This window comes from Dipodomys spectabilis, unplaced genomic scaffold (assembly GCF_019054845.1).
Source record: "Dipodomys spectabilis isolate Male_0828 unplaced genomic scaffold, ASM1905484v1 ptg000241l, whole genome shotgun sequence".
Classification (NCBI taxonomy): Eukaryota; Metazoa; Chordata; class Mammalia; order Rodentia; family Heteromyidae; genus Dipodomys; species Dipodomys spectabilis.
The window spans coordinates 5,209,426-5,232,898 of record NW_024870918.1 but is presented as its reverse complement, the minus strand read 5'-3'; the positions used below and the strand labels follow the sequence as shown (position 1 = coordinate 5,232,898).

Sequence of the window (23,473 nt, the reverse complement as noted above, 5' to 3'; positions counted from 1 at the left end):
TGTTGCTTTTGGTTCCAAATGTATATAATTTTTCATGCTATGCAGACTGAGAGTCAGTGTTTGAGATGAGAAATACAGGTAGGGAAGTCAGTGTGTAAGAAAGCAGGAAATGGGCAGGCCTTCGGATGTTTGCAAGAGAGAAGCCATAGGCATCATACACAGTACTCTAGTAGCAAAGAATCTCTAGGTGAATCTTAAACACAATTCTTTTCTTTTCTTCCAGCTTGAATTCATGGCCTCGGCCCTGTCCCCTAGTTTTTTGTTGCTCAGGGCTACCACTCTATCACTGGAACCATTACTCCACATCTAGCTTTCTGGTGGTTAATTGGAGATAAGAACCTCACAGATGTTCCTGTCCAGGCAGGCTTCAAACTGTGATCCTCAGATCTCAGCCTCCTAAGTAGCTACCAGCACCCAGCCTCTAAGTACAACTCTTAAACATGGAAAGTTTGGCCTGGAGTCAGGCCAGAGGCATAGAAGTGAAGTTCTTCGCAGGAGGCAGAGGGATAAATTCCATCTTCAGGAGAGAGCAGTACTCTTACATTGTCCTTGCGAACAGCCCTTGTGAAGTCTTTGTTTCTATGGCATCAGGCCTTTCAGCCTTCTGAGTGTGTTTTATGTGAATCTCCTGCTTTTAAATACAATCAACTAATTAAAAAAGAAGTGTAAGCAGACGTTGTGTCAAAAATATGTCTGTAGGAGTTCTGGCTAGAACATCCAATAATGGCTTTGGTGGTTTTTAGAGATCGCTACCAAGTCACTCCTCCTGTTTCTCTCCTCCACCTCCCTCCCTCCCATACACACCCACAGTGTAAGAAATTGCAGCCCTGGAGGCTGGGCCTCTCAACCGACTCTTCTCTCCAGTCCATGGCCTGGGCCTTCTAACAGAATCTACTGTTTAAAGAGGAACTACTTGTTTCGGTAAGGTGACTTGCAAGCCAATGTGTGGCGATGTAGGGTCTCTGGGGTAGCAGGTCCAGGCGTGTGCTGGGAAGCAGCCCCTCCTGGCTGCCCAGCTGTTACTCTGAACCTGTGCATGGCTCCGTGGGTAGTTGCTTTCTTTGTTCCCTCTTCTCCCATTTCACTGTTTTCCCCCCTTTTAAAAAAGGATCCTTAAGCAGTTGTATAGAGGGTGCTCAACATGTCTGAGAGTACAATACATCTTATTTAATGTCACCTGTTTCATTGTTCATTCTCTACTGCTGTCATCTTTTTTTCTTTCTCACCTCTTTATACTTTTTTCTTCTTTCTCTTCTCCGCCCTTTTCTCATTCTCTTCTGTGCCTGCTTCCCTCTCCACTCCACTCTCTTTCCTCTCTTCTTTATCCTTCTCTTGTTTGTCTCAACTCATTTCTATTTCTCCCTCCCTCCCTTTCCCCCGCCCCTAACCCAGGAAGAACTCAGAACAGGCAGCTCACCAGGAATGCACCAACACAGGCTTGGAGTACTTCTTGTTTTGGGAGCGGAGGGTCAGAGAGCCCTTCCGCTCCAGCAAGTCCGTGGGTCCCATCTCATACCAGCGTTGTTTCCTCCATGGGGAGTTATCTGTACTCTCCATACCCACACTGGAGGTGAGGACAGACCTCAAAGGATTTCCCTCTGCACCTGTTCTGCTCCAACCAACTAGGAACAAGATTATGCGTCTCTCGTCTCCTAAGCAACCAGGGAAGGGGGCGGGGAGGTGTTTGTCAACGTAGTGGGCGGAGTCAATGAGGGGCAGTTCCTTCCCATCTTACAGTTCTGTTCCCCTGGTCTTCATAGCTATGAATGGGAAACTGCAACGTCCAGATGTTGAGAGGGAGATTGCAGGCTGGGAAATGTTTCGCCGATCTGCCAGCCTTATTTTAGGAGTGTCTGGGAAGAGATAGGGGAGACAGAGGGTCAGTTAAAGGCTAACAGAACCTGAGCCCCAAGCTGCTCTATTGAGGCTGTCATTGAAGAAGTTACTGTTTTTTACTATCTGTCATTAGTTGGAACTATTCCTCTGCGTATTTCTTTCACTAACAGGGAGTAAGAGAGCCCCTTTCAAATACTGCATTATGTCGTTTCTGTACAATTGTTTTGTTTTGTTTTGTTTAAGCTGTCAGAGAGGAATAGGATTATTCAAGAAATCATTTTTAAAAAGTTTGAAGATCAGAAAGTCTGGTTCCAACAACAGCTTTTCCCTCAGTCTTTCTGAGTAGCACCTATTTTTCCTCTGAAAGCAGAGGAGGGGGATTCAAGTTTGGAGAGAGGTGGACAATGAATATCAGGGCCTCTACGTGTATGAAAGACTCCTCTAGATCCCAGCAACCTGGGACCTGCCAAGATCTCACCCGTGCATCCCTCTCACCTTTTACAATAATACAAATTTACCATAATATGGTGTTACATGTTCTATGTGAGAGGGAGATTTCAGAAGTTCATGATCTTGCCAAATGGATCAAGAAAATGTGGTATATATACAAAATGAAATCTATGCTTCCATCAACAAGAATGATATTGTATCTTTTGTAAGGAAAAGGAAAGACGTGGATACAGGTGGACCCATTGCAACAATGAGAAGTACAAGTCATTATGTTGAAAACGAACTTCACAACTTTGGTGGGGGGCGGGGGGAGGATGGGGGGGCAGGGGGAGGATGGGAAGGGATGGGAAGGGTAAACAAAGGAGGAGGCTGCAATGCTTGATAAGAAATGTACTCATTATCTTGCCCATGTAATTGTAACCCCTCTGTACAGTAGTTTCACAATAAAAAATACCACTTGGACATGATAAATTATATAGGATTGTAGATATGATAAAAAGGACCCTCAACATTCACACAGTGAGACCAAAGGAGGAGATCCTTCAGAGAGGCTCACAAAGGCTCAATGGCTATGTGCATATGATCATATAAAATTATATTTATCAAAATGAACTCCAAGAAATGGAAGCAAGAGTGATTTTTGTTATTCTGTTTACCAGTGTTTTATCTCCTCTGTCACTGTCTTTGTTTTCTGTACCTTCTCTCTGTTTTGGGGAGGGTAATGGGGGAAAGAAAGGATGGGACAAAGGGTGAACAAACGTAGCAGTGAAACACACCAGACGTTGAAAATTAACTGTACAACTGACTCCACCCACTTCATTGACAAACCCCCTTCTCTGGTTGCTTAAGAGATGAGGGACGCATAATCTTGGTTCTAGTTGCTTGGGACAGGACAGGTGCAGAGGGAAGTCCTTTGAGATCTGTCCTTGCCTCCAGTATGGGCATGTATAGATAGCACCCTATGAGTCAGGAGGGAAAAATTCTGAGAAAGCCGAGGGAAGGGGTGATACTGTTCAAAAAGAAATGGGCTCAGGTATCACCTGACTTATGTAACTGTAATCCCTCTGTACATCACCTTTAAAATGACAAAGAAGTTTTTAAAAATTAAAAAGTTTATGGTATTGCCTTTCAGACACTGTTGCACATCTGTGTAATAAGGACAAGTGTGTATTTCCTTTTTGTGTTTTTTTCTACTTTGCAGGAAAAGAGTAACACTTTGAAATTTTTCTCCGCAGTCTGAACACCTTGAGAGGATTACTGGAATCAGCAGTTTCCATCATTCTTACCTAGTGCTTTGCACATGGAATATTTTGAGCATTGAATGAATCGATAAATGAATGGATCGATCGATTGATTGATTGAATGAATGAATATTGTTTGACTGTCTTATATCTACCTAGACTTTCAGAAATGCCATGGGTAAGAATATTACATGTTCAATGAAGCCTTCTCAAACTTAAGAACCAATTGAAATAATTCACTGTACACATCAACTCTCTCGTTTATAAAAGATGTATTCTACAGATACTGAGCCATTCATCTGGAGCATATTTCTCAAATGTGATTGCATACAACTACTAAGTGCTTTTCTGTGGCCTGTGGTACATAATATGGGCGCCTGTGGTATGGTGAGGTCCCTGCTTTACTGACAGCTACAGTGCAAACATGATATTTAAGAGCAAAGAAATTGTCCACTATTCCCAGCTAAGCATTTGCAGAGTGCTGACCATTATTTTAGTTCTTTCCTTTTTGAGAGAATGAAAAGAAAAATAGAAGTTAATTTCAAAAGAGTAAATAAAATCCATGTGAAGTTGGTTTTTTTCAAATGTAAACCAAAGCATCACATCATTGCTATAATCTTTTTATGTGTTTAGTCTCCTTATGTTTAAGTAGTGGTGACATAATGAATTTGTGCAGCCCATATGACAGGACTGGAGATAATTGGACTCAAAAATAGAAGCTGCCCAGAGGTGCTGCAGAGATGTGATATGTAGGCCTTCCAGCCTAGAAAACAAGCAAAACAAACATACCTTTTATCTTAGTGTTTCTTAAGCTAAGCTGAGTCTATGAATATGCTTCCTACTATATCATGCTTTCTATCATAGTAATTATGTATTTATTTGTTTTGTCTACTACAGTTTTCAGCATCCTTGTACTGTGATTCAGATTAAATCCCATATCCTCAAGCGCAGGTGCATCACACTTCTTTTGTATGTATCAACACATTCCAAAGGGTTTTTGGTTTCTTGACATTAAAAAAAAAAATAAGAAAGCAGGAAGCTGAGATCTGGTTTGAAGGTTTGAAGCCAGCTGGAGCAGAAATCTGGAAGAGTGTTATCTCCAATCAACCAGCCAAAAGCCAGAAATGAAGATTTAGATCAAGTGGTAGAGCAAAAAAGCCTTGAGCAAAAAAGCCAAATGAGAGCACACAACTCTGAGTTAAAGCCATAGTGCTGAGAACCAGTTCAAATGTGTGTATAAAATAAATCAGTCAATAAAGTAGGAAAAGACCGTGCTAATGGCAGTTCTCACAGAGGATTTTTGTGAAAATTACATAAGTCAAAAAGTATAATTAAATTTCAATGACTGTCAAGCTTACTATATTTTCTATCATTTGGAAAACTACCCTAAAATATGCTGATCATTTGAGAGTAGTCCCTTAAGTATTTCTAGTTTTTTAAGTTATATCTGCTTAATCATTTTTTAAATTTTATTTTTGAATTAGCATTCATTTTAGTATGAAGGTGATTTCATTGTATTGGATGTTTTGATTTTTGTTAATTGTATTACTTTTACTGAATGTTTTCTTATCGTTTTAGTATTTTTTTCTTTCTTGGCTTCCCGGTCCCCAAATATCTGTAAGCCAAATACACTCCTGTAAAAAACCAAAGGAAAAACAATGCTGGTTCCATGAATTGTTTCTTCTCTTGTGAATCCATAAAATGCCACAATTGACAGAAAGGAGTTTGATGAGAAGACTTTTTACCATATTTTAATATGAAATTCAATATGTGAATCCAAAAAGTGTTGACAAGCTATTAGATACATTATCAGTGATGTTTTTATTCACATAGAACTGTCAATCCTATAAAAACTTGCTGCTTTATAAATATAAAATCATGGAACCTCAACACACTTCAGTTGTTCATTTTCTTCAGCCTTCATCGTATCAGTGAAGTGTGAGGCTTTAAGCAATGTCTACAGAGACATTACTCCCTTTTGAGATAATAACATTGGAATGAGAAAATCAGAGCTCAGTTGAATGAAGCAAGACTTTTCTGCAGAGTAAACTTAAGGACACCAATGCAGGAAATACAATGTATCATATGAACCAACTCTAATTTATTTGCTTTTTTAGTTTGCAATGCTGGCAATCAAATACAGGACCCCATGTACACTGAACAAGCAGCCTACCACCAAGCTACAATCCCAGCCTGATTTTCTTTATTAGCTTTATCAAATTCTAGAAAATTCTGCAGCAAGAACTGCAGAATTTGCTTTATGCTAAACAAACCTAAAGCAAATAAAATCCAATTGGTTATAAATAGCTGGGAAAAACTTTGACCATTTCTTTCCTTCCAATCTTAATGACCACTTGCAAGGCCTAGTTCCCAGGAAAAGTCCTGCCCAGCACCTTCCGAAGTCAACAGCAGCATATTCTTTCCATCATTAACATAATTTCTCAATCCTGGATGTCTTCCAATTAAGCTTTAAAAAAAAAAGAAAATGAAATGATTTAAAATTAATTTGTATTTTCTCTTTGTCCATCCAGTTAAAATATGTTAAAGTTGTCTTTATATCATATGGTACTAAGAAGTTAAAAACTAAGCATTTACATTCTAACCAAGAGAGTCTATTTGTTCTAATTTTCCCTTCTCACCTACTTTTCTGTCTTCCTGCCCTTCTCTCATTCTTCTGTTTTCATTTTCCTTATTTTTCCTCCTTTTTTTCCCATTCCATGTCCGATTCCCTTATTTCTCCCTCTCCTCTTTATGCCTTTCCTTCTTCCTTTCTAGAATCCATATGGATTTAGAAGCCAATTTTTTGCTGGGCTCTGAAGAGAATCCAGTACAAGTTAATTATATGAAAAATACAAAAGAAAAACATCAGACTGAGAAACAAGGGCCCAAATTTATACAAATAAAGTCATACATAACATTACCCAGGATCTCTCAAAGGACTCTCCTCCAGCAAACACGTCTATCTTCTGTTTTCTCCTTTAACTATTCGCAACTACCAACAGTCTTTTTTCAGAATGATTTTAACATGTGCTTTGTCTGTGCTTCTAATTTGGATTGTGACCAAATGAGGCATCTCCTTTCTTACGCCATAATTAGAAGAGTATTGGTTAACTATCAATATACAGCAGGCATTCTTTTCTAGACTTTCCACTATCAGCATGAGTGGAGAAATTTATTAAATATTCAACATATAGTATCTTATAATTCAGCAATTCCCTAATTTTTAATATCTAATTAGCAATACATGAAAATCTTTGGCAGAATTGTCCATAACTATCATGATAAAATTTTAATATCCTGGATTAGTAATGACATGTTCTAACATAAATGTAGATTAGGGATTTCTTTAATATCCCACAAACTGGATATCCTTAATTATACAAAAACTAAACATCCATTTTCATAAATGGTTAAAGACCTTGGTTTCATCCTATTCTCCCCAGTGCTCCTTAGCATTCTTTCCTGTTCATTCACAGCCAGCAGGAATGAGATGATTTAGCTACCAGTTAACCGTCCTTCGGAAGAGAATGGAGCTTGAAATTAAGGGCGGAATTGTTGTGGCTTTCCTTGTTCCTCTAATACGGATGAAGAGCTTCTCACAGGAAAAAGCTCAGAGGTGTTGGGAGGAGCTGGGGTCTTCCCGTTCCTGGTGGAGGTGGTCATTTTCCCATCACCAACACAGCTTGGTGAGGAATTGAGTATGTGGATTTCCACAGAGGGTCAGGCACATACACGTGGTTTCTAGGTGTTAAGTTTAGCAAGCATCTGGGGTTGCCTAATTACCGTTCTTGAAGAGAAGAAGCTGGAAAACTTCGGACTCTTAAGAAGAAAAAAGCCTGAAAGGAGGTACAAGTTTCCTTGATTTTTAGGATTAAGTTTGAAATAGCCATCTCATTGCTTTAGCATTGACAGCATTCTCCTGCACTGAAGGTCCCTCAGCCCTTCCTACTACATTTCCAGGGGCAGCTTGTAGGTCCCAAGCTCCACCAGACCTGAACTCCTTCCAGCCCTACTCTCCTGGGAGAGGTGGGCACTAGGATAGGGGCAGACTCCATATTGCCCCCTGGGATGGCTGAGATGGATTCTTACAAGTATAAAGTAGGTCAAGGAACACTAAGGATAGTTAAGGGTTCTCTAATCATTGACTCAGCAAGTACATTCTTGATGACAAAGGACCATTAAGACCAAGCAGAGGAATTCTTGGCCTGCAGTGGAAGCCCAGGGGCACACCTGGTTTAAACACATGGGAATCCTAGGCTTGATCGTGCCTTGGGATGGACTATCTCCATGTTTTGGCTCTGCTTGCCTTCTTCGATTGGGTTATTCTCACCACACCTTCCCCAAGATGGCCACTGAACTATATTCTTTCTTACCCAGAGCATCGCGTATTGCTCTTTTTCCTAATTCCAACAGCAGTGCCAGAGGCTTATTAGCTTTATTGGGTTTGTGCTATCTCTCTCTTTTGGGGGGAGGGGGCGGAGGAACACACTAGGACTAGGCCTAGAAGTAAATGGGCATCCTCCTCTGTGTCCTGGACTTCCCTCCACAATGCCCACCCTTGTAAATAATCAACTGGAAGTATGGGTATGAGCTAAAGGGAAAAAATAGGCTACTCTTCACAGAATAAGGGGAAAACATTTCAGTTAGGCAAAAAATGCAATTCCTTCGTCTTATCATCTTAAAGCACCCCCAAAACTCAAGAGATCACCTTGTGTTTGTATGTTCCAGAAATAAAGGTATAACTTCTCTCTAGAACTCCTCCAGGGACAAAAGCTGAGCTCATGGTTAACCATGCCTTGCCTATGATTTGGGATTGTTTTAGCTATGCATACCTTTCTCACCCTCTGCCCCCAATTCCCCAGTTAAACCTGAAACCAATGTCTGTCTGCCTGAAAAGGGATGAAGATGTACTGAAGTGCTGTCTTCCCATGGCTGCCATATAATAAATCTTTCTCAGCCCTTCACCATGCTTCTGTTTGGCATATGGAAGCAAGTAGTCTGAATTTGTAACTAAGGAGTCCTGGCTAACAATGCCCAGATCATTTCAACTTCTAAGGTAGGTAAACTGAATCACAGCTAGCTAAGAGGCAAAACTAGTCATCTTTTCAAACTCCAAGGAATTTCCTTGTTCTGCTATTGACATTATACTTTAATCTGTTTGTCTGTACATTTATGTATGAACATATATAAATGTATATGTGTGCACCTTTGTGTATGATCTCCTGCTTGTACGAATCTAGCCTCTAGAACTACAAGATTATTCTTCATCTTAGTTAATACCCCTATAACTTTTATGCCCTCTGTGTATCATTTTTCCCTCTAAGGTAGCTGGCCAATGAGTAATATGTTTCCAAAGTTCCTCCCTATTAATTTCCTCTGAAATCATACAGTTGAGTTCTCCAAGGTTATATGAAATGTGATATATATTAATATAATTTTATAAAAATAAGCAAATAAGCCAAGAGCAAGTGGCTCACATCTGTAATCCAAGCTATTCATGAGGATTGTGGTTTAAAGGTAGCTGGGGCAGAGATACCCATGAAAGACTTATCACCAATAAATTACCAAAAAAGCTGAAAGAGGAGCTCAGGTAAAAGAAGCTTAGGGAAGTACCTAGACCCTGAGTTCAAGCCCTAGGACAGGTCAAGAAATAATAATAAGCAAATAATTTGGATCTGTTATCTCTTTGCATTGGCATTTGGTATATAATTTTTTTATTGTCCTGAAGATCTTTTGTGTTCTCTGTGTGATCTTCCCTCTCTAAGTAACCTCAATCTCTGTGGCATGCATATTGTCACTGATAGGACTAAATTATTCTAGACTTTCTTCCTCAGAGCTCTGCTGTCACTCTAGAACCCAGAGATGGAAAGAGTAACTGGATTTCTAAGACATTTCAACATAAACTTTTTTACTAGTCTATAGTAGCTGTATGCATGGGTTTTATTGTGACATTTCTACATATTTAAACAATGAATCCTTCCTTCTCCCCCACTTTCCTCTACCCCACTTTACTCTCTCTTCCTAAATTTTAGCAAGCTCCATTGTTCTATTTTTATATATGAACATAAACTTTAATTTCACACTGGAAGGTCAAATGCTTTCTCTCCCACAAAGATACAATTTATTTTAAGTATGACTTATTTCAAATAAAATTGTAAGGAAAAATATCACCAAGTTTTTGATGTCTCGACAAAAAATTTTCAAAAGTCTGTACCCAGTTCTATCATGAATTGCAATTTAACATTTAAAAACTATCCTAAAATATATTTTAAAATTTCGTACATAGCTTATGCTGTATTCTCTCCTCCCATTTGTTGGTGTCTGTTTGTTCTGTTGAGTTTACATCAAACTAAATTCTGACTGAACATTATTATTATTGAAAAATGTATCATCTTTTCTCCCACTGTAGGTATGCATGCAGGGAATATTTTGCATAAAATTAATTTCATTTTTTTCTTGTCATAGTATCAAGAGGACTGTTTGGGATGTGAAATATATTGATGATGACTTTCATCCACCAGTTTGAAAGATTTCATCATTACTGTGACACAAAATTTCCTTCCACTATTGTCAGAATAGGAGATAGGCGGTTTTTCTGGATGCCTACAGTTTTTTACTTTATATCAATAGAAAGGTACAGGGAAGAAAAATCAGAGAGGGGAGAGTTATAGAACAAACTGGGCCTGAAGTTGAATACTGGAAGAGCATCTTAGCCAAACGAGAAATGCCAAAGGTACTTATTCTGCATGGCGTGAACACAGAGATGTGAAAAAAGAGAATGACTAGTCTGATGAAAGGGTCAGGTAAAAGCTAGGACAGCAGCTTCAGGGACCACAGCTCATGCCAACAGAAAAGTGGAGACTTACTCCTACAACTGCAAGCAAGTGAATCCCACGAGTAGCTGGAATGAACCTGGAAGGGATTTTTCTCCCCAGGTGTCCAGGTAAGAGCCCCACCCAGCTGACACATTGATGTTCGCTTTATTAGAGCCTATCAGAGAACTCAGGCTATGCATGGATGCTGTTGGAAGCCATTGTATGCATCCTAACTTGTTAGGCAGCAGAAGAAAACTAAAATATATGCTATTTGAGAAGGCATTATTGTTTTAAAAGATTCCTAAAGATGATGAGTTATTTCTTGACTTATAGACACTATGCCTAATGAGCAGTAAATGCATAAAAGGGAAATTAATGCTATCAAAATAATCCCCTTATTACAGATATAGTGGACTACACACTCCAACAGTAATAATGAATCTAGTTCTTGTTGTATTTGCTAAAAGATGATGTATTGATTATGTATATCAGCATAAAATTATAATCTTTCTTCCAATTATTTTGATCCTGTATTGGACTTGGAATAATACTGATGTCTACTCTTTGAATATTGGTACATCTTGACATTTTTTAAATACAGAGCCTTCTATAGTTATTTAGGATGGGGTTCGTTTATATAGAGAATATAGTTAAATTTTCTTTTAAAAAGAGAAGTTCAAACCGAGTGCCGGTGGCTCACGCCTGTAATCCTAGCTGCTCAGGAGGCTGAGATCTGAGGATTATGGTTCAAAGCCAGCCAGGGCAGGAAAGTACATGAAACTCTTATCTCTAATAAACCACCAGGAAACTGGAAGTGGCGCTGTAGCTCAAGTGGTAGAACTCAGGCCCAGAGTTCAAGACCCATGAACAACCAAAAAAAAAAGAAAAAAAGAAAGTCAAAACAAAAAAGAGAAGTTCAGCTGGGTGTTGGTAGCTCACACCTGTAATCCTAGCTACTCAGGAAGCTGAGATCTAAGGACTGCAGTTCAAAACCAGCCCTGGCAAAGTCCCTGTGAGACTCATATCTCCAATTAAACACTCAAAAACGGATAGTGGTGCTATGGCTCAAGTGGTAGAGTGCTCAAGTGGTAGCTTTCAGTACAGAGAGGCTCAGAGACAGCTCCCAAGCCCTGAGTTCAAACCCTACAACTAACAAAAAGAAAAAAAAAGTTTCCTTCCTTTCTTTTACTCCTGTCCAGTCTCTAGACCATGAATACTTGCTATGATAGCTTTCATTAATTTAGATATACACATCATGCTGCCATTATCTTTATAGCTCTTCTGAATCATTTTTGACATTTCCTGTAGAGTGTACCTTCTTACTTACGAAAATTAGGAATGAAATGTTCCCTTTGACATTCTATGAGATGATAGTGCTTAGAACTAGACATACTGTCAACCAATGCTTATCTAATTAGATGGAGTTCAAATTCCTTTGCTCACTCTCACTTAAAATTATTTGAAACACTGGATTAGTACAGCATCTCAGACATTTCAGAAAAAGAGAAAATTAAACAATGTAGCCTCAGGTAATGCAGGAAGAAGTGTTTCTAAATGAATAAAAGTACTGCCAAAGTTTCATTATTGTTACTACTGAAGTCTTTGAGAGCTATCAAAGTACTACATTGTTAAATGTATGTATGAAAAGCAATTCAGGAGGCTGGGAAAGTGGCCCAGTGGTAGAGCGCTTGCCTTGCATGCATGAGGCCTTGGGTTTGATTCCTCAGCACCACATAAGCAGAAAAAGCCGAAAGTAGCGCTGTGGCTTACGTGGTAGAGTGCTAGCCTTGAAGAGCTGAGGGACAGCGACCAGGCCCAGAGTTCAGGCCCCACGACTGACAAAAAAAAAATAGTTAATTAATTAAAAAATTAAAAAGCAATTCAGTAGTTGGCAATCACTCTTCGTGTTTAAACAAAACAGGAGGGAGAATAATTGGTTGGTTTATCTGTGTCTTTTGCTTCCTTTTAATCCAAACTTCCATACCTGGATGTAACATTATCTCACAATTCCCTGAGCCCTGCATGTGTTTTCTATCCAAGGGCAATCTGGCTGCCAGGGGATGTCATCATCAATTCCTTCAGCAAGTTGTCCGATTTCTCACTTCAATAGTGCTAAGAACCTTATTTGGTCCATGCAGCCCTAAATTGCTCAATCTGAGAGCATCAAAAAGCAGTTTCATAGGCTTGAACAGTGGTCGCATTAAGGTTTATAGATAAAAATAAGATGGCCATGAAGCCGGTTTGGGAGGGAAAAAAGTAGTCACTTGTGTTTACCTTCCATTTCCTGCCCATATTACATTTCCAATTTGCAGGACAAGCTTTGGAGTAGATGGAAGCTGCGACTCTCAGAGGTACCTGGCTCTGCAGTACTGACTTTAAGAGTATTCTTGAACTGGGATGTAGAAGTCTGGGGATCCTAGGAGTAATAAATGAGAACTATTCATGCCTGGGTCTTCTGCATTGTGTTTATTACCTCCTGTGTCCACATTGTGGTTATCTGGGGAGACTGAGTATGCAAATGAAAAAAAACAGCCAGACTACACACAAAAATAGAACTCTGACTCACAACTTATAATAATCTACTCAGGATATCACCCAGCTGGGAAAACGGTAACCTGTTATCAGTCAGACTGGTAGGAAGTCTGATGGCTACCTCTAGTGACAGTCCAAGTTCTGCATGGTCAGGGCTTGATTATAAATGGAAAGCTTCACTCATTTTTTGTCCCCAGCCTCACTACAGTTTCCAGATTTTGGTCAGGGCACACTTTATACCTTCTTTATTCTTGTGCCTACCTTTGAATCTCGGCCAGATTGTAAGCCTTGGTGGCTAACACGATTGGCACAGCAAGTTCTGAAAAAAGATAGCTATGCTTATTCTCATTTGGTTGACCTTCATCTCTTTCTACAATATAAAGCTAATTTAATGATCTGTTCCTGGCTCCCAGGGGATAATCTCCAGCACAAATTAAGATTAGCCTATCTAGAGAATGGACCAGTGTTGTGTATATGTAAGTATAGCTACAAAGCTTTGCTTCAAGGAGGAATGATTAGAATCTTACTCAGATGTTATCGAGTGTGGTGTCAGAGCCCTGTGATAAGGATTTCTGACTAAATTAACTGCCTCCATCTATCCCGAACGCTGCTGCTGATCTCCGTGAGGTGTGTCCTGTGCTGATTTCCCTGTGGATTTTTGCAGTAATTGCACTGCGTTATGTTTAATCTACCCAAAACATATGTGTCTGGTTTTTCCATTAGTCTGAGCTTGCCAACGACACTGGTTAATATATTGGTTATATATTTGGGTTGTATTTATATGGAAGTTCTTGATTCCTATTCACAGCTAGGACTTATAAATAGGTAACCAATTGTGGTAGGCCAGGAATCATTTAGAAGAGAAAGGGTAACCCTGGCAGAGTATAGCTTAAGAAAGATGAGGAGTCAAGAAGATAGATAGGAATGGTGCATCTTGTGGGCCTCCAAGATATAAGTTTATGTCTAATTTTAAGTGCAGGCTTTCAGCTTCTACGGGCACAGCTATTCTTGGAGGGAAAGACTGACGCCATCTTCTTTGCCCTCAGGGAAGCCTTTTGAAGACTTATTATTTCTGTGTTCTCTTGTTCTAAAGTGAGGGGTTAAGCAACATCCTTACAGTGTTGACACACGCCATAGGATTTCCTTTTCTGTGTGCCCTTCCCTGTCACATTTCACTGTAGGTGGGATCTCCATGCAGTCTAGATCTCTACTTTCAAGCATCTGAGACCTAAATATATCAACAAGTATTTTCAAAGGAACATTACAAAGAAAGCACCTACTAAATATAACTGTCTACTCTGCTAGTTCCATTTAGTATTAATTATGGTTACTAATATTCATGTCATCCTCTGTAATAGAAATCTCAATTCTGTCGATTTGGAATGTCACTCAACAGCAGCTGTTTTCTTAACATTTTATCTTCTATATGTCTTAGATATTTTATCTTGTATGAAAGAGGAAAGAAGGAAGAAAGGAAAAGAGGGAGGAAAGAAGGAAAGAGGGAAGACAGGAAGGAAGGGAGGAAGGAATGAAGGCCACCGTAATATATTTTGGCATGAACTCTTTCAATTTTGTTGCATAATCAAAATACACATTTGTAACATTCTTTGCTCAACAATATATTAATATGCTCTGCATATCCTTGAACATTCTACAGTAATAGTTAATGACAAGAGAACGTTTTCTTGTTTGGGAGTAGCCCATAACATCTCCCCTATTGTTAGGCATTTTTTCTTATTCTTTACTTACAAGGAGGCTTTTGTGCATGCACAATAAATATAAAATATAGAGATTATAGTTACGGATTTTAAAAGTGAGCACATTGTTGAGTGTGATCTCTACATCAAATCACCATCCAGAAAGAGTCTAAGAATTTAAATTCCATCTAACATTGCCTGAGTATGCTCATTTCCCATATTTTTATTATGAGTATTATATTTAAGAAATTCTTTCACTATATTTATCTTTGGCTGCTCTATTCTACCTCTTACTAACTGTGAATACAATAAAGCAGGACAATTTTGATAAACAAAGAAAGATTTTATAAATGCATCACCAGAAGCAACACAAGCTCCAGTGAGACCGTAAGCTGAAAGATGCAATTTAGATTTTGCAGAATACATCAGAGATCATATGGGGAAAGGCTATTTTTATTTTTTATTTCTCTAATCATGTTATTTATTGCAAAGCTTTCTTTTAAATAGCTATTGTTATTGTAGAGGTAATGTACAGAGGGGTTACGCTTACGTGAGTCAGATAACGAGTACATCTCCTGTTGGACATTGTCATCTGTTTCTATATTCCCTCCCATTCCCTCTCTCATCTCCACCCACAAGTTCTATAGTTCACTTCATCAATGGCCAGCGCACTCTACTGTTGCACTTTTCACCCTTTTTCCTAGAGTTCTGTGCCTTCGACCCCCCCCCGAAGATATAGTTGTGAATATACCATATGTAAGTTAAAGAATTATTTGTCAAAGCCTAGAGAGAGAGAGAGAGAGAAAAAAAGCAAAAACAATTCCTTTAATGTTTACAGTGACAGGTGACTCAGTGGGAAAAGTAAACTTAGGTTTTGTACCAGCTTCTGCATATTAGTTTCAACCTAGACTAGACCTTTTCCCTGTTGTGATTTGGATAGAGCTTGAGGGATTTCCCAAGGTTCATGTACCATTCACTTGGAGACCCAGTGTGGTGGTGCTAACAGGTATTGGAACCTCTTAAGGTTCAAGGCAGTTATTAATGTTGACCTCATTAAGTGAATTAGATCTTGAAAGAATAAGGTGCAGAAAAGGAATGAACCTTGCCCTAGAATCTCCCATGCTTCTGGTTTCTTATATGATATTTCCCTCACATCCACATCCACTGTGAGGCCATTCATGTCCATCCATGTTCTGATTTAGCCAGAAGAGCTTCTCCAGAGCTGAGCTGATGTGAACATCATGTTCTTTAATCTTGAGAACTAGAAACCTCTTTTGTTTTAAAGTGTCCAGTTTCAGTAATATGAAAAAAATCTCTTAAAGGATTAAATTATATGTGAAAAGTTAAACTCATAGAAACAGAATAGGGGCGAGAAGCTAAGGAGATATTGGCCAAAGGCAACACAATTTCAGAGAAGAGGATTAAGTTCAAGAGATCTATTGTACATGCTGACTGTAGTTAATACTTACACTGTGCTGTAATAACTTCCTATTTTCAATACTTTCACTTTTTCAGCTATTTCTCTCATCACCACACCACTAGCATACTGTCCATTAGGAAAGTTATTCATTCTTCCTTCAAAATATATCTTTATTTACTCTGCTTTTCTCCAGTGACTGCCATTTTGTCATCTCATTTGTCAATAAGCTATTTTCCCCTGCTTCTGTTACAATCCATTTCTTCACAGCAGCTAGAGTAGGATAACCACAAAGGTCATCTTCCTGCTTAAATTAATTCAATGTCTTCCTATTCCTCTTGCAATCAAATCCCAACTCCTTATCTGCTTTCTGTCTCCTACACGTGAATATAACCCTACCTACCGCTCCAACACCAGTTAGCATCACTGTGCTCTCATCATTCCATACCAGACATACAGACACTATTTCTGTCTTTGCAGCATGCAAAGATCTTTTAAAGGAGACGTTTTTTTGGTTGCTGGCCCATGATTCTTTGACCATGCTGCCTGGATTAAGTTCCTCCTCACTTTTGAGATGAAAATCTCTTCATCTACCATGTCATATCCCAGAAAGTACGACCTTGAACCCTAGTGTCACATTGTCCCCTCCACCCACATATTAACTCGTGTAGAAAAGCAAAACTACCTTTCATTTATTTATTTATTTATTTATTTTGCCTACTCTGTTATTCTCTTATTAGAATGTAATCATTTATGTCCAATGAGCCACTCTGTCTCCAGAATATTTGCTGTGGTGTCGACATGATTGATAAATGCAAGGTACGTTAACAACTAAAAACATATTTTCTTTCTGAAAATAGATTTTGTTACCTCTATATGTAATCATTATGGGCATGACAAAATGGTTATTTGATTTTTTGCATGTATACTTGAAGCTAATGTATAATTATTAAATTACTAAAGTGGCTCTACTAGATTAAAATCTTATTCTATGTTTCATCCATTTGTCTCCCAAAATATTAAAAGAATTGATTTTCCATTAGTAGTGAACTAAAGTTATCTTGATATATAGATATATACGCATACATATTATATATGATTTCATTCAGCTTAAACAAAAGAACAGAAAACTGTAATGGGTTAATGAGAAAACATCTTTTTCCACACAGAACCAATGCAGAGCAGTTTTCAGAACTGCTTCATTCAATGCTTTAATAATGTCATTTTTCTTCATTCAATTCACTGAAAGGATACTGACTTCTTTCAAGTTTACAAAACAGCTGGAGTATGTGCATCCCAACAAAACTACAGTATAACTGGATATAAAAGATGCACCATCTCTTCCTAGGATGAAGAAATCTTCCTAGAAACCCAGGTCTGATTGGCTGGAACTGGGTATCATGGCCCTCTCCTAAACCAATCAATGAAAAGGGGATTGGGATTACCAAGAATTGTTTGTTTCTAAACACTAAACCAGTTGGACCATGTGGAGCATCTGCCAGTAAGGAAGAAGTTAGGATAGTATGGATAATGATAGACAATCAACAATGATGTCTGGGCCAGTTCTTGCAGTACTTAAATGTAATCCCAGCTCTCAGAAGCAGCAGTAGGAAGATCTTGAGTTCAAGGTTAACCTGGGCTACATAACAAGTTCAAGGACAACCTGAGATATACAATGAGACCCTGTGTCAAAATAAACCAAGGGTGCAGTCTAGCTCATTTGAGCTTGCCTAACATGCCAAAGACCCTGAGTTGAAGCCCCAACACTACAAAAATTGATAGTCTTAAATTTGTTTCTAATCTTCAAAGACTGGTTTGTTGAATAACAATTATTTCTGTTTTATGCTGTCTCTGTTTTATGTGCTGGTCCCAGAGCTTGAACTTAGGGCCTTATGCTGTGCTCAGCTCCTCACTTAGAGATGGCACTCTGCCACTCGAGTCATGCCTCCAGTTCTAAGAAGCATCATTTAAAATAATGTCTTTTCTAATTTTTACTAAGTTTGCATTAGCATTTTCTCATATGTTCTGCAAACTTTTCTTTTCTTTTTTTTTTTTTGGGGGGGGGTCCAGTCGTGGGGCCTGAACTCTGGGCCTGGGCGCTGTCCCTCAGCTCTTCAGCTCAAGGCTAGTGCTCTACCATTTGAGCCACAGCTCCACTTCTGGCTTTTTTTCTTTTTGCTTATGTGGTGCTGGGGAATCGAACCCAGGACCTCTGGCATGCAAGGCAAGCACTCTACCACTGAGCCATCTTCCCAGCCCTTCTGCAAACTTTTCTTTCAGTTGTGCTAGTGTTTGAAATTAGGACTTCATACTTGTTAGGCAAGTATGATTTAGCCCTGTCTCCTGCCATTTTTGCTTTAGGTTCTTTTCTCAGACAGAGCCTTGCTTTTTGCTTGGGATAGCCTGAGACCACAATTTTCCCACCCATACCTCTCCCACAGATGGAATTATAGGCATGTGCTACCACATCCCATTTATTGCTCTGACTTCAAACCATGATTGTCCCAGATGCCACCCCTTGAGTAGCAGACATTATAGGCATAAGTCACTGCACCCAGTTTATAAACTTTCTATTCAACTTTTTAAAAGATAGTCTTTTAGAGGCTCAACCCTGCTTGGTGACAGGAAAGGAAAGAAAGAGAAAGCAAGAAGGAAGGAAGGAAGGAAGGAAGGAAGGAAGGAAGGAAGGAAGGAAGGAAGGAAGGAAGGAAGGAAGGAAGGAATGGAGGGAGGGAGGGAAGGAGGAGGGAGGAATCCAAGCAATAGGCTGACATCACTACTAAAACTTCAAGCTGGTTTTGGAGAAGCACCATGTCAGATGAATTCTCTCAATGACTGCTGAGTCCCTGAATTTCCTCCAAGCACATTGACCACCAGAATAGGTGAGACAATGAATTCATGAAATATTCATTATTTCCACTAACAAACTCTTCGTTGAGGAGGAGAATCAGGAAAGCTCTCCAAGGAGTTTCTTAAGTTTTATGAGAACTCTAAATCATTCTATGATTTCATATTATAATCTCTATCCCAGATTGTTAATGAAATTCCCCCCTCTTCCTTGGAGGGGCCAAGTTATATACACTGTTCCAGCTCCAATTACTCTTTATCTCTCCCTTTGTCTGTTTTCTCCATTGCTTTCCTTTAAGTTGCCACTGAAATATATTTTAATTGTAACAGCCAGGTAACAATATCTTTCCCTCTTTAAAAATGTCTCCCTTTGAGCAAAAATACTCATTGGCCATTTACTGGATTTTTAATCATTTGCTTATTGATATGTAGGCTATTTATATATTAAGAACAAGTTATATATTGTATAGATTATTGCCTTTTCCTTGATTTAACCTCTCAAGCTTGATTAATATGAGAGACAAGTAGATAAATGATAGACACACAGATAGATAGGGTATTACATCTCTCCATTTATTTATTTATTTATTTTGTCAGTCGTGGGGCCTGAACTCTGGGCCTGGACGCTGTCCCTCAGCTCTTCAGCTCAAGGCTCACGCTCTACCACTTGAGCCACAGCACCACTTCTGGCCTTTTCTGCTTATGTGGTGCTGAGGAATCAAACCCAGGGCCTCATGCATGCAAGGAAAGCGCTCTACCACAGAGCCACCTTCCCAGCCCCCATTTTTTTTTTAATGTTTTCAACATTAGATGACAAAACCACCACCTTTTTGAGAATTCTGAAACTCCTAATTTTATGGGTCAGCTTTCTTTAGGTGTATATTTAGCTAATGAAGAGTTTTCAGATACCAACAAAAATGTATTTGGGGCAATATGTAAAAATTAACATAAAATACCAACTTCCACTCAGGCCAGTGTCATATAATAGCACTTTTTCTTCATCCAGAGTCACTTTACTTCAATGACATCATTATCACTCATAACTGCAGCAATCTCAGCAATAACCACCATCTTCAAGCCAAAGGAATTATCCCAGACCATGAAAAGCAGAAGAGGATCAACAACCAAGGGGGAAAACAGGCCTGGGAGCAAAAGAACTGCAAATGAAAGGTCAATGTCCTGAATGTTATATAGAACCTGACATTCATCTTCATTCTTGAACTTTCTATTTACTCTAGCCCAGATCAAAATGATTCCAGCTTTAAGCTGCTGCTATAGGCAACACCAATACTATTTAGAAACAGGAAATAAAGAACTCTGGGAGGAACTAAGAAAACACTGCACATGATTCTTCACAGAGTGTGCACTGGTGGAGAAATCAACTTTTAAGACTCTCAAAATGACTAAATGGAATACACTTAGCTGTCATATCATGAGTCATGTTCTTGAACCACAGCACCACTTCTAGTTTTCCGGTGGTTAACTGGAGATAAGAATTTCAAGGACTTCGCTGCCTAGGCTGGCTTTGAATTGTGATCCTCAGATCTCAGCCTCCTGATTAACTAGGACTACAGGCGTGAGCCACCAGAACCCAGCATAAAAACTACCTTCTATTCAAAAGCCAAATCCTGAAAATCAAAGAGAGATCGGTTAGGTTCAATTTTCTAGAGTTAAAACAGTGAAGAATTTTCAATATTTTCATATAACACTTTCAGAAAGTTCTTTGTGGGGCCAAGGGAAGAGGGGTAGACAAATGAAGGGAGAAAGGGGAGAGAATGCAGTCAAGAATACATTGAATATACCACAAAATTAAGAAAAATAAGGGCCAAAGAAGAGTGAAAATGTTGAAGAAGGTGGCACAGATCAAGATGCATTGTATTCATAAACTGTTTTGTTAAATGGCAAAAAAAATCAATACATATCTTATGAAATTAAGAAAAGTGAGGGAAGGGTTGGGTTGGGAGGAGTGGGCAAGAAGGTTGAAAGGGGCGACATTGATCAAGATACACCATATTCATAAACTGCTTTGTTGAATGGCAGCTCCCTTGTACAACTACTTAAAGATAATAAAAGTTTTAAAAAGTTGGATGCAAGTGTTTGTTTGTTTGCTTGCTTTGTTTTGAACAAATAGCTCATGAAAGGATGTGGCTTAGAATCTTCCACATGCTCTGTGAGAGAAGGCAAAGATAGACACTGTTAGAACTTAAAGTTAATAAAGTAGATACTGCAGAAAATTAAAACAGCCTGACCAAGGGCACACAGCAAGGAAAGATCAGGATTAAGAAAGGAGCTAGACTTCCAATTCTAATTTTAGTGTTCCTTCTGCTTCTACTATAAAATTCTCATTTTCTAGGATTTTGTGCTGAAGCTCAGTAATAAGCTGATTACCAACAGCTGCAATGGTTTCGTAGTAATAGGGCACTAAGCAGATCAGATCCTGGAGATAGGGAACATCACAGAGGGAATATGTTGTCATCATATCCTTCTCTGTAATCAGAATGGTGCTGAACTAAAGAGGGAAGAGAGATAGTGTTAAAGAAAACAGATATGTGACACCTCTAATCCTAGGAACAGCTACTTTAGATCTTAAAATCCCTAAACAATTTCTTAAAGGAAAGCATTCAAGGTTGTGGGGCCCAAAAGAAAACTGTCTCTCTCCCATAAGTTCAAGTCTCACCCTTGACACTTAATGCACTGTGTGATTTTTTTGGACTGAGTTACTTACTGACGACTTGCTTTCTGTCTCTACACAATGGACAAAAATAAAGTGTAATGTTGCTAAGGATTAAATTCAATGATGTAAATAGAGCATTTGGCACAGTTCTGCAAAATGATAGAATAATAATCTTAATGTGATTTTTTTTATCACAATAAGGAGCAAAATAGATCCAAGAGGCTTCTTCATGGTAGTCTTCAGTTTCAGAAACTGGGACACACTTGTTCCACTCCCTTGCTCTTAGATCAGAGAATAAACCCTGATGTTTATGTGACAGTCGTAAAATTAAGAAATAAAGGGGAATCAACTTGATTTGCTGTGTAATTTTTGAGTCAGTAATTTATTTTCTTTGCTCTTAGTCTTTCATCGCTGAACTGAGGATACCAATAAGATCTCACAGAGCTGTTCTGAGGGATAAATTAAACACCTGGGAAAAAGACGGTGTTTTGCACAGTGTGTTTATAATCTAAACCACAGAACAATACAGGATATAATTATCTTTCCACCTGCAGACAAAGGAGTGGCACTACTTCTACTTCCAGCAGAGTCTCCTCCTCCTGCTCTTCTTACTTGCTACTATTACTACTACTCTTTTTCAAGCCTCCCCCCCTACCCCAGATGCCCATCTCTTCTTCCCAGGCCAATTACAGGCTGCTTTATTATAACCAAAGCAGGCAATAGAAGATAAGCCTTTAATTATTCATTAAGAGAAGATAAGCCTTTCGTTGTTCCTGAAGCTGAAATGTCACCGTGGTTCCCGCTCTGAGTATGAAACAGGCCCTCTCAGTGGCTAGCAGCAGCTCCCTCTAACAGTCCATCAAGTCCCCAAGGTTATAAACCCATTTCTGAAGTTTCTTTGTAATATCAGGACAGAATCTGCCATTAAGAAATAACTTTGAAAATGGCAACTTGGGTCGGGCTGTGAAAGCCTTCTGTGTCATGAGAACCATGAGCAAGAGTCCAGATATCATTTCAGTAATAATAAAGAGCAACTGAGTGTTTTTTAAACATGAGAGTGACACAGTCACTTTAAATTATGTGACGTGAACTGGCTCAAGTGACAGAGCACCTGCCTAGCAAGCAAAAGGCTTTGAGTTCAAACACAAGTACTGACAAAACAAAGTGTGATGAATGAGAGTAATTGACATATATTAACTCAGGTCTTGTGCTAAGTATTTCTGTGCATTACCTTGGTTAATATGTACAATTGATCTGTGAAGCATAGAATCTCACTTTATAGAAGAGGAAATAGGTATATTTTAGAAGTCCCTGAAGTACAAATTCATAGAACCTGGATTTTGAAATCAAAGAGTCTACCACCAGAGTCTGCATTCTTCAAAACAGTAAATAAAGATGTTACCCTGTTTAAAAGTATTAGATTAAAAATTCAAATCTCAATCTTATAAAAATTCTAGTCATATGGCATCTTATCTTTGAGTAGAACATGAAGTTTTGCATAGTGTTAGTAATTCTAAAAGCCTATCACTAAGTGATTTCATCCACTACAAAGGAAAAGAGTTCATTACAACGGTTTTATTTTTTCAACAGTACATTTAAGACATGTTTCAATACAATGGCTGAGTTATTCACCACCTGGCTTTTCAGAGATATAGTGTTTCCTAAAATTACACACTCCTGAATTTGTACAGATGTTCTTTGTACACTAGAAAATTAAGCTACCTTTTTCTGGCTACAGAGCCATTCTTAGGAATACTATCTAACCTCTCAGAATTCAGGTGAACTTACAGATATGGAAAGCTCTTCCGATACAACAATTTGGAGCCAAAAATATAAGTCAAAATATTTAGCAATTCTCTGTGTGTTTGTTATTAATACATGTTGTTCCTGTTAAGACTTCCCTTTTAGTAGGACTGTTATACACTGAAGACTGAGCTGCTGTTCAAACATGTTTCCATATGGCA

General features: G+C 38.8%; 1 protein-coding gene across 1 annotated transcript in view; it reads right to left on the bottom strand.

Annotated features, from left to right (window-relative positions):
- The window catches only part of CUNH9orf135 (chromosome unknown C9orf135 homolog), a 57,729-nt gene extending 56,165 nt beyond the window's left edge, over positions 1–1,564 (bottom strand). The window contains exon 1 of the mRNA XM_042699408.1: positions 1,418–1,564. Within this exon, the coding sequence (XP_042555342.1) occupies positions 1,418–1,557 (140 nt within the window). The 5' untranslated portion in view covers positions 1,558–1,564. The remainder of the gene's footprint in view (positions 1–1,417) is intronic.
- Positions 1,565–23,473: the final 21,909 nt, after the last annotated feature.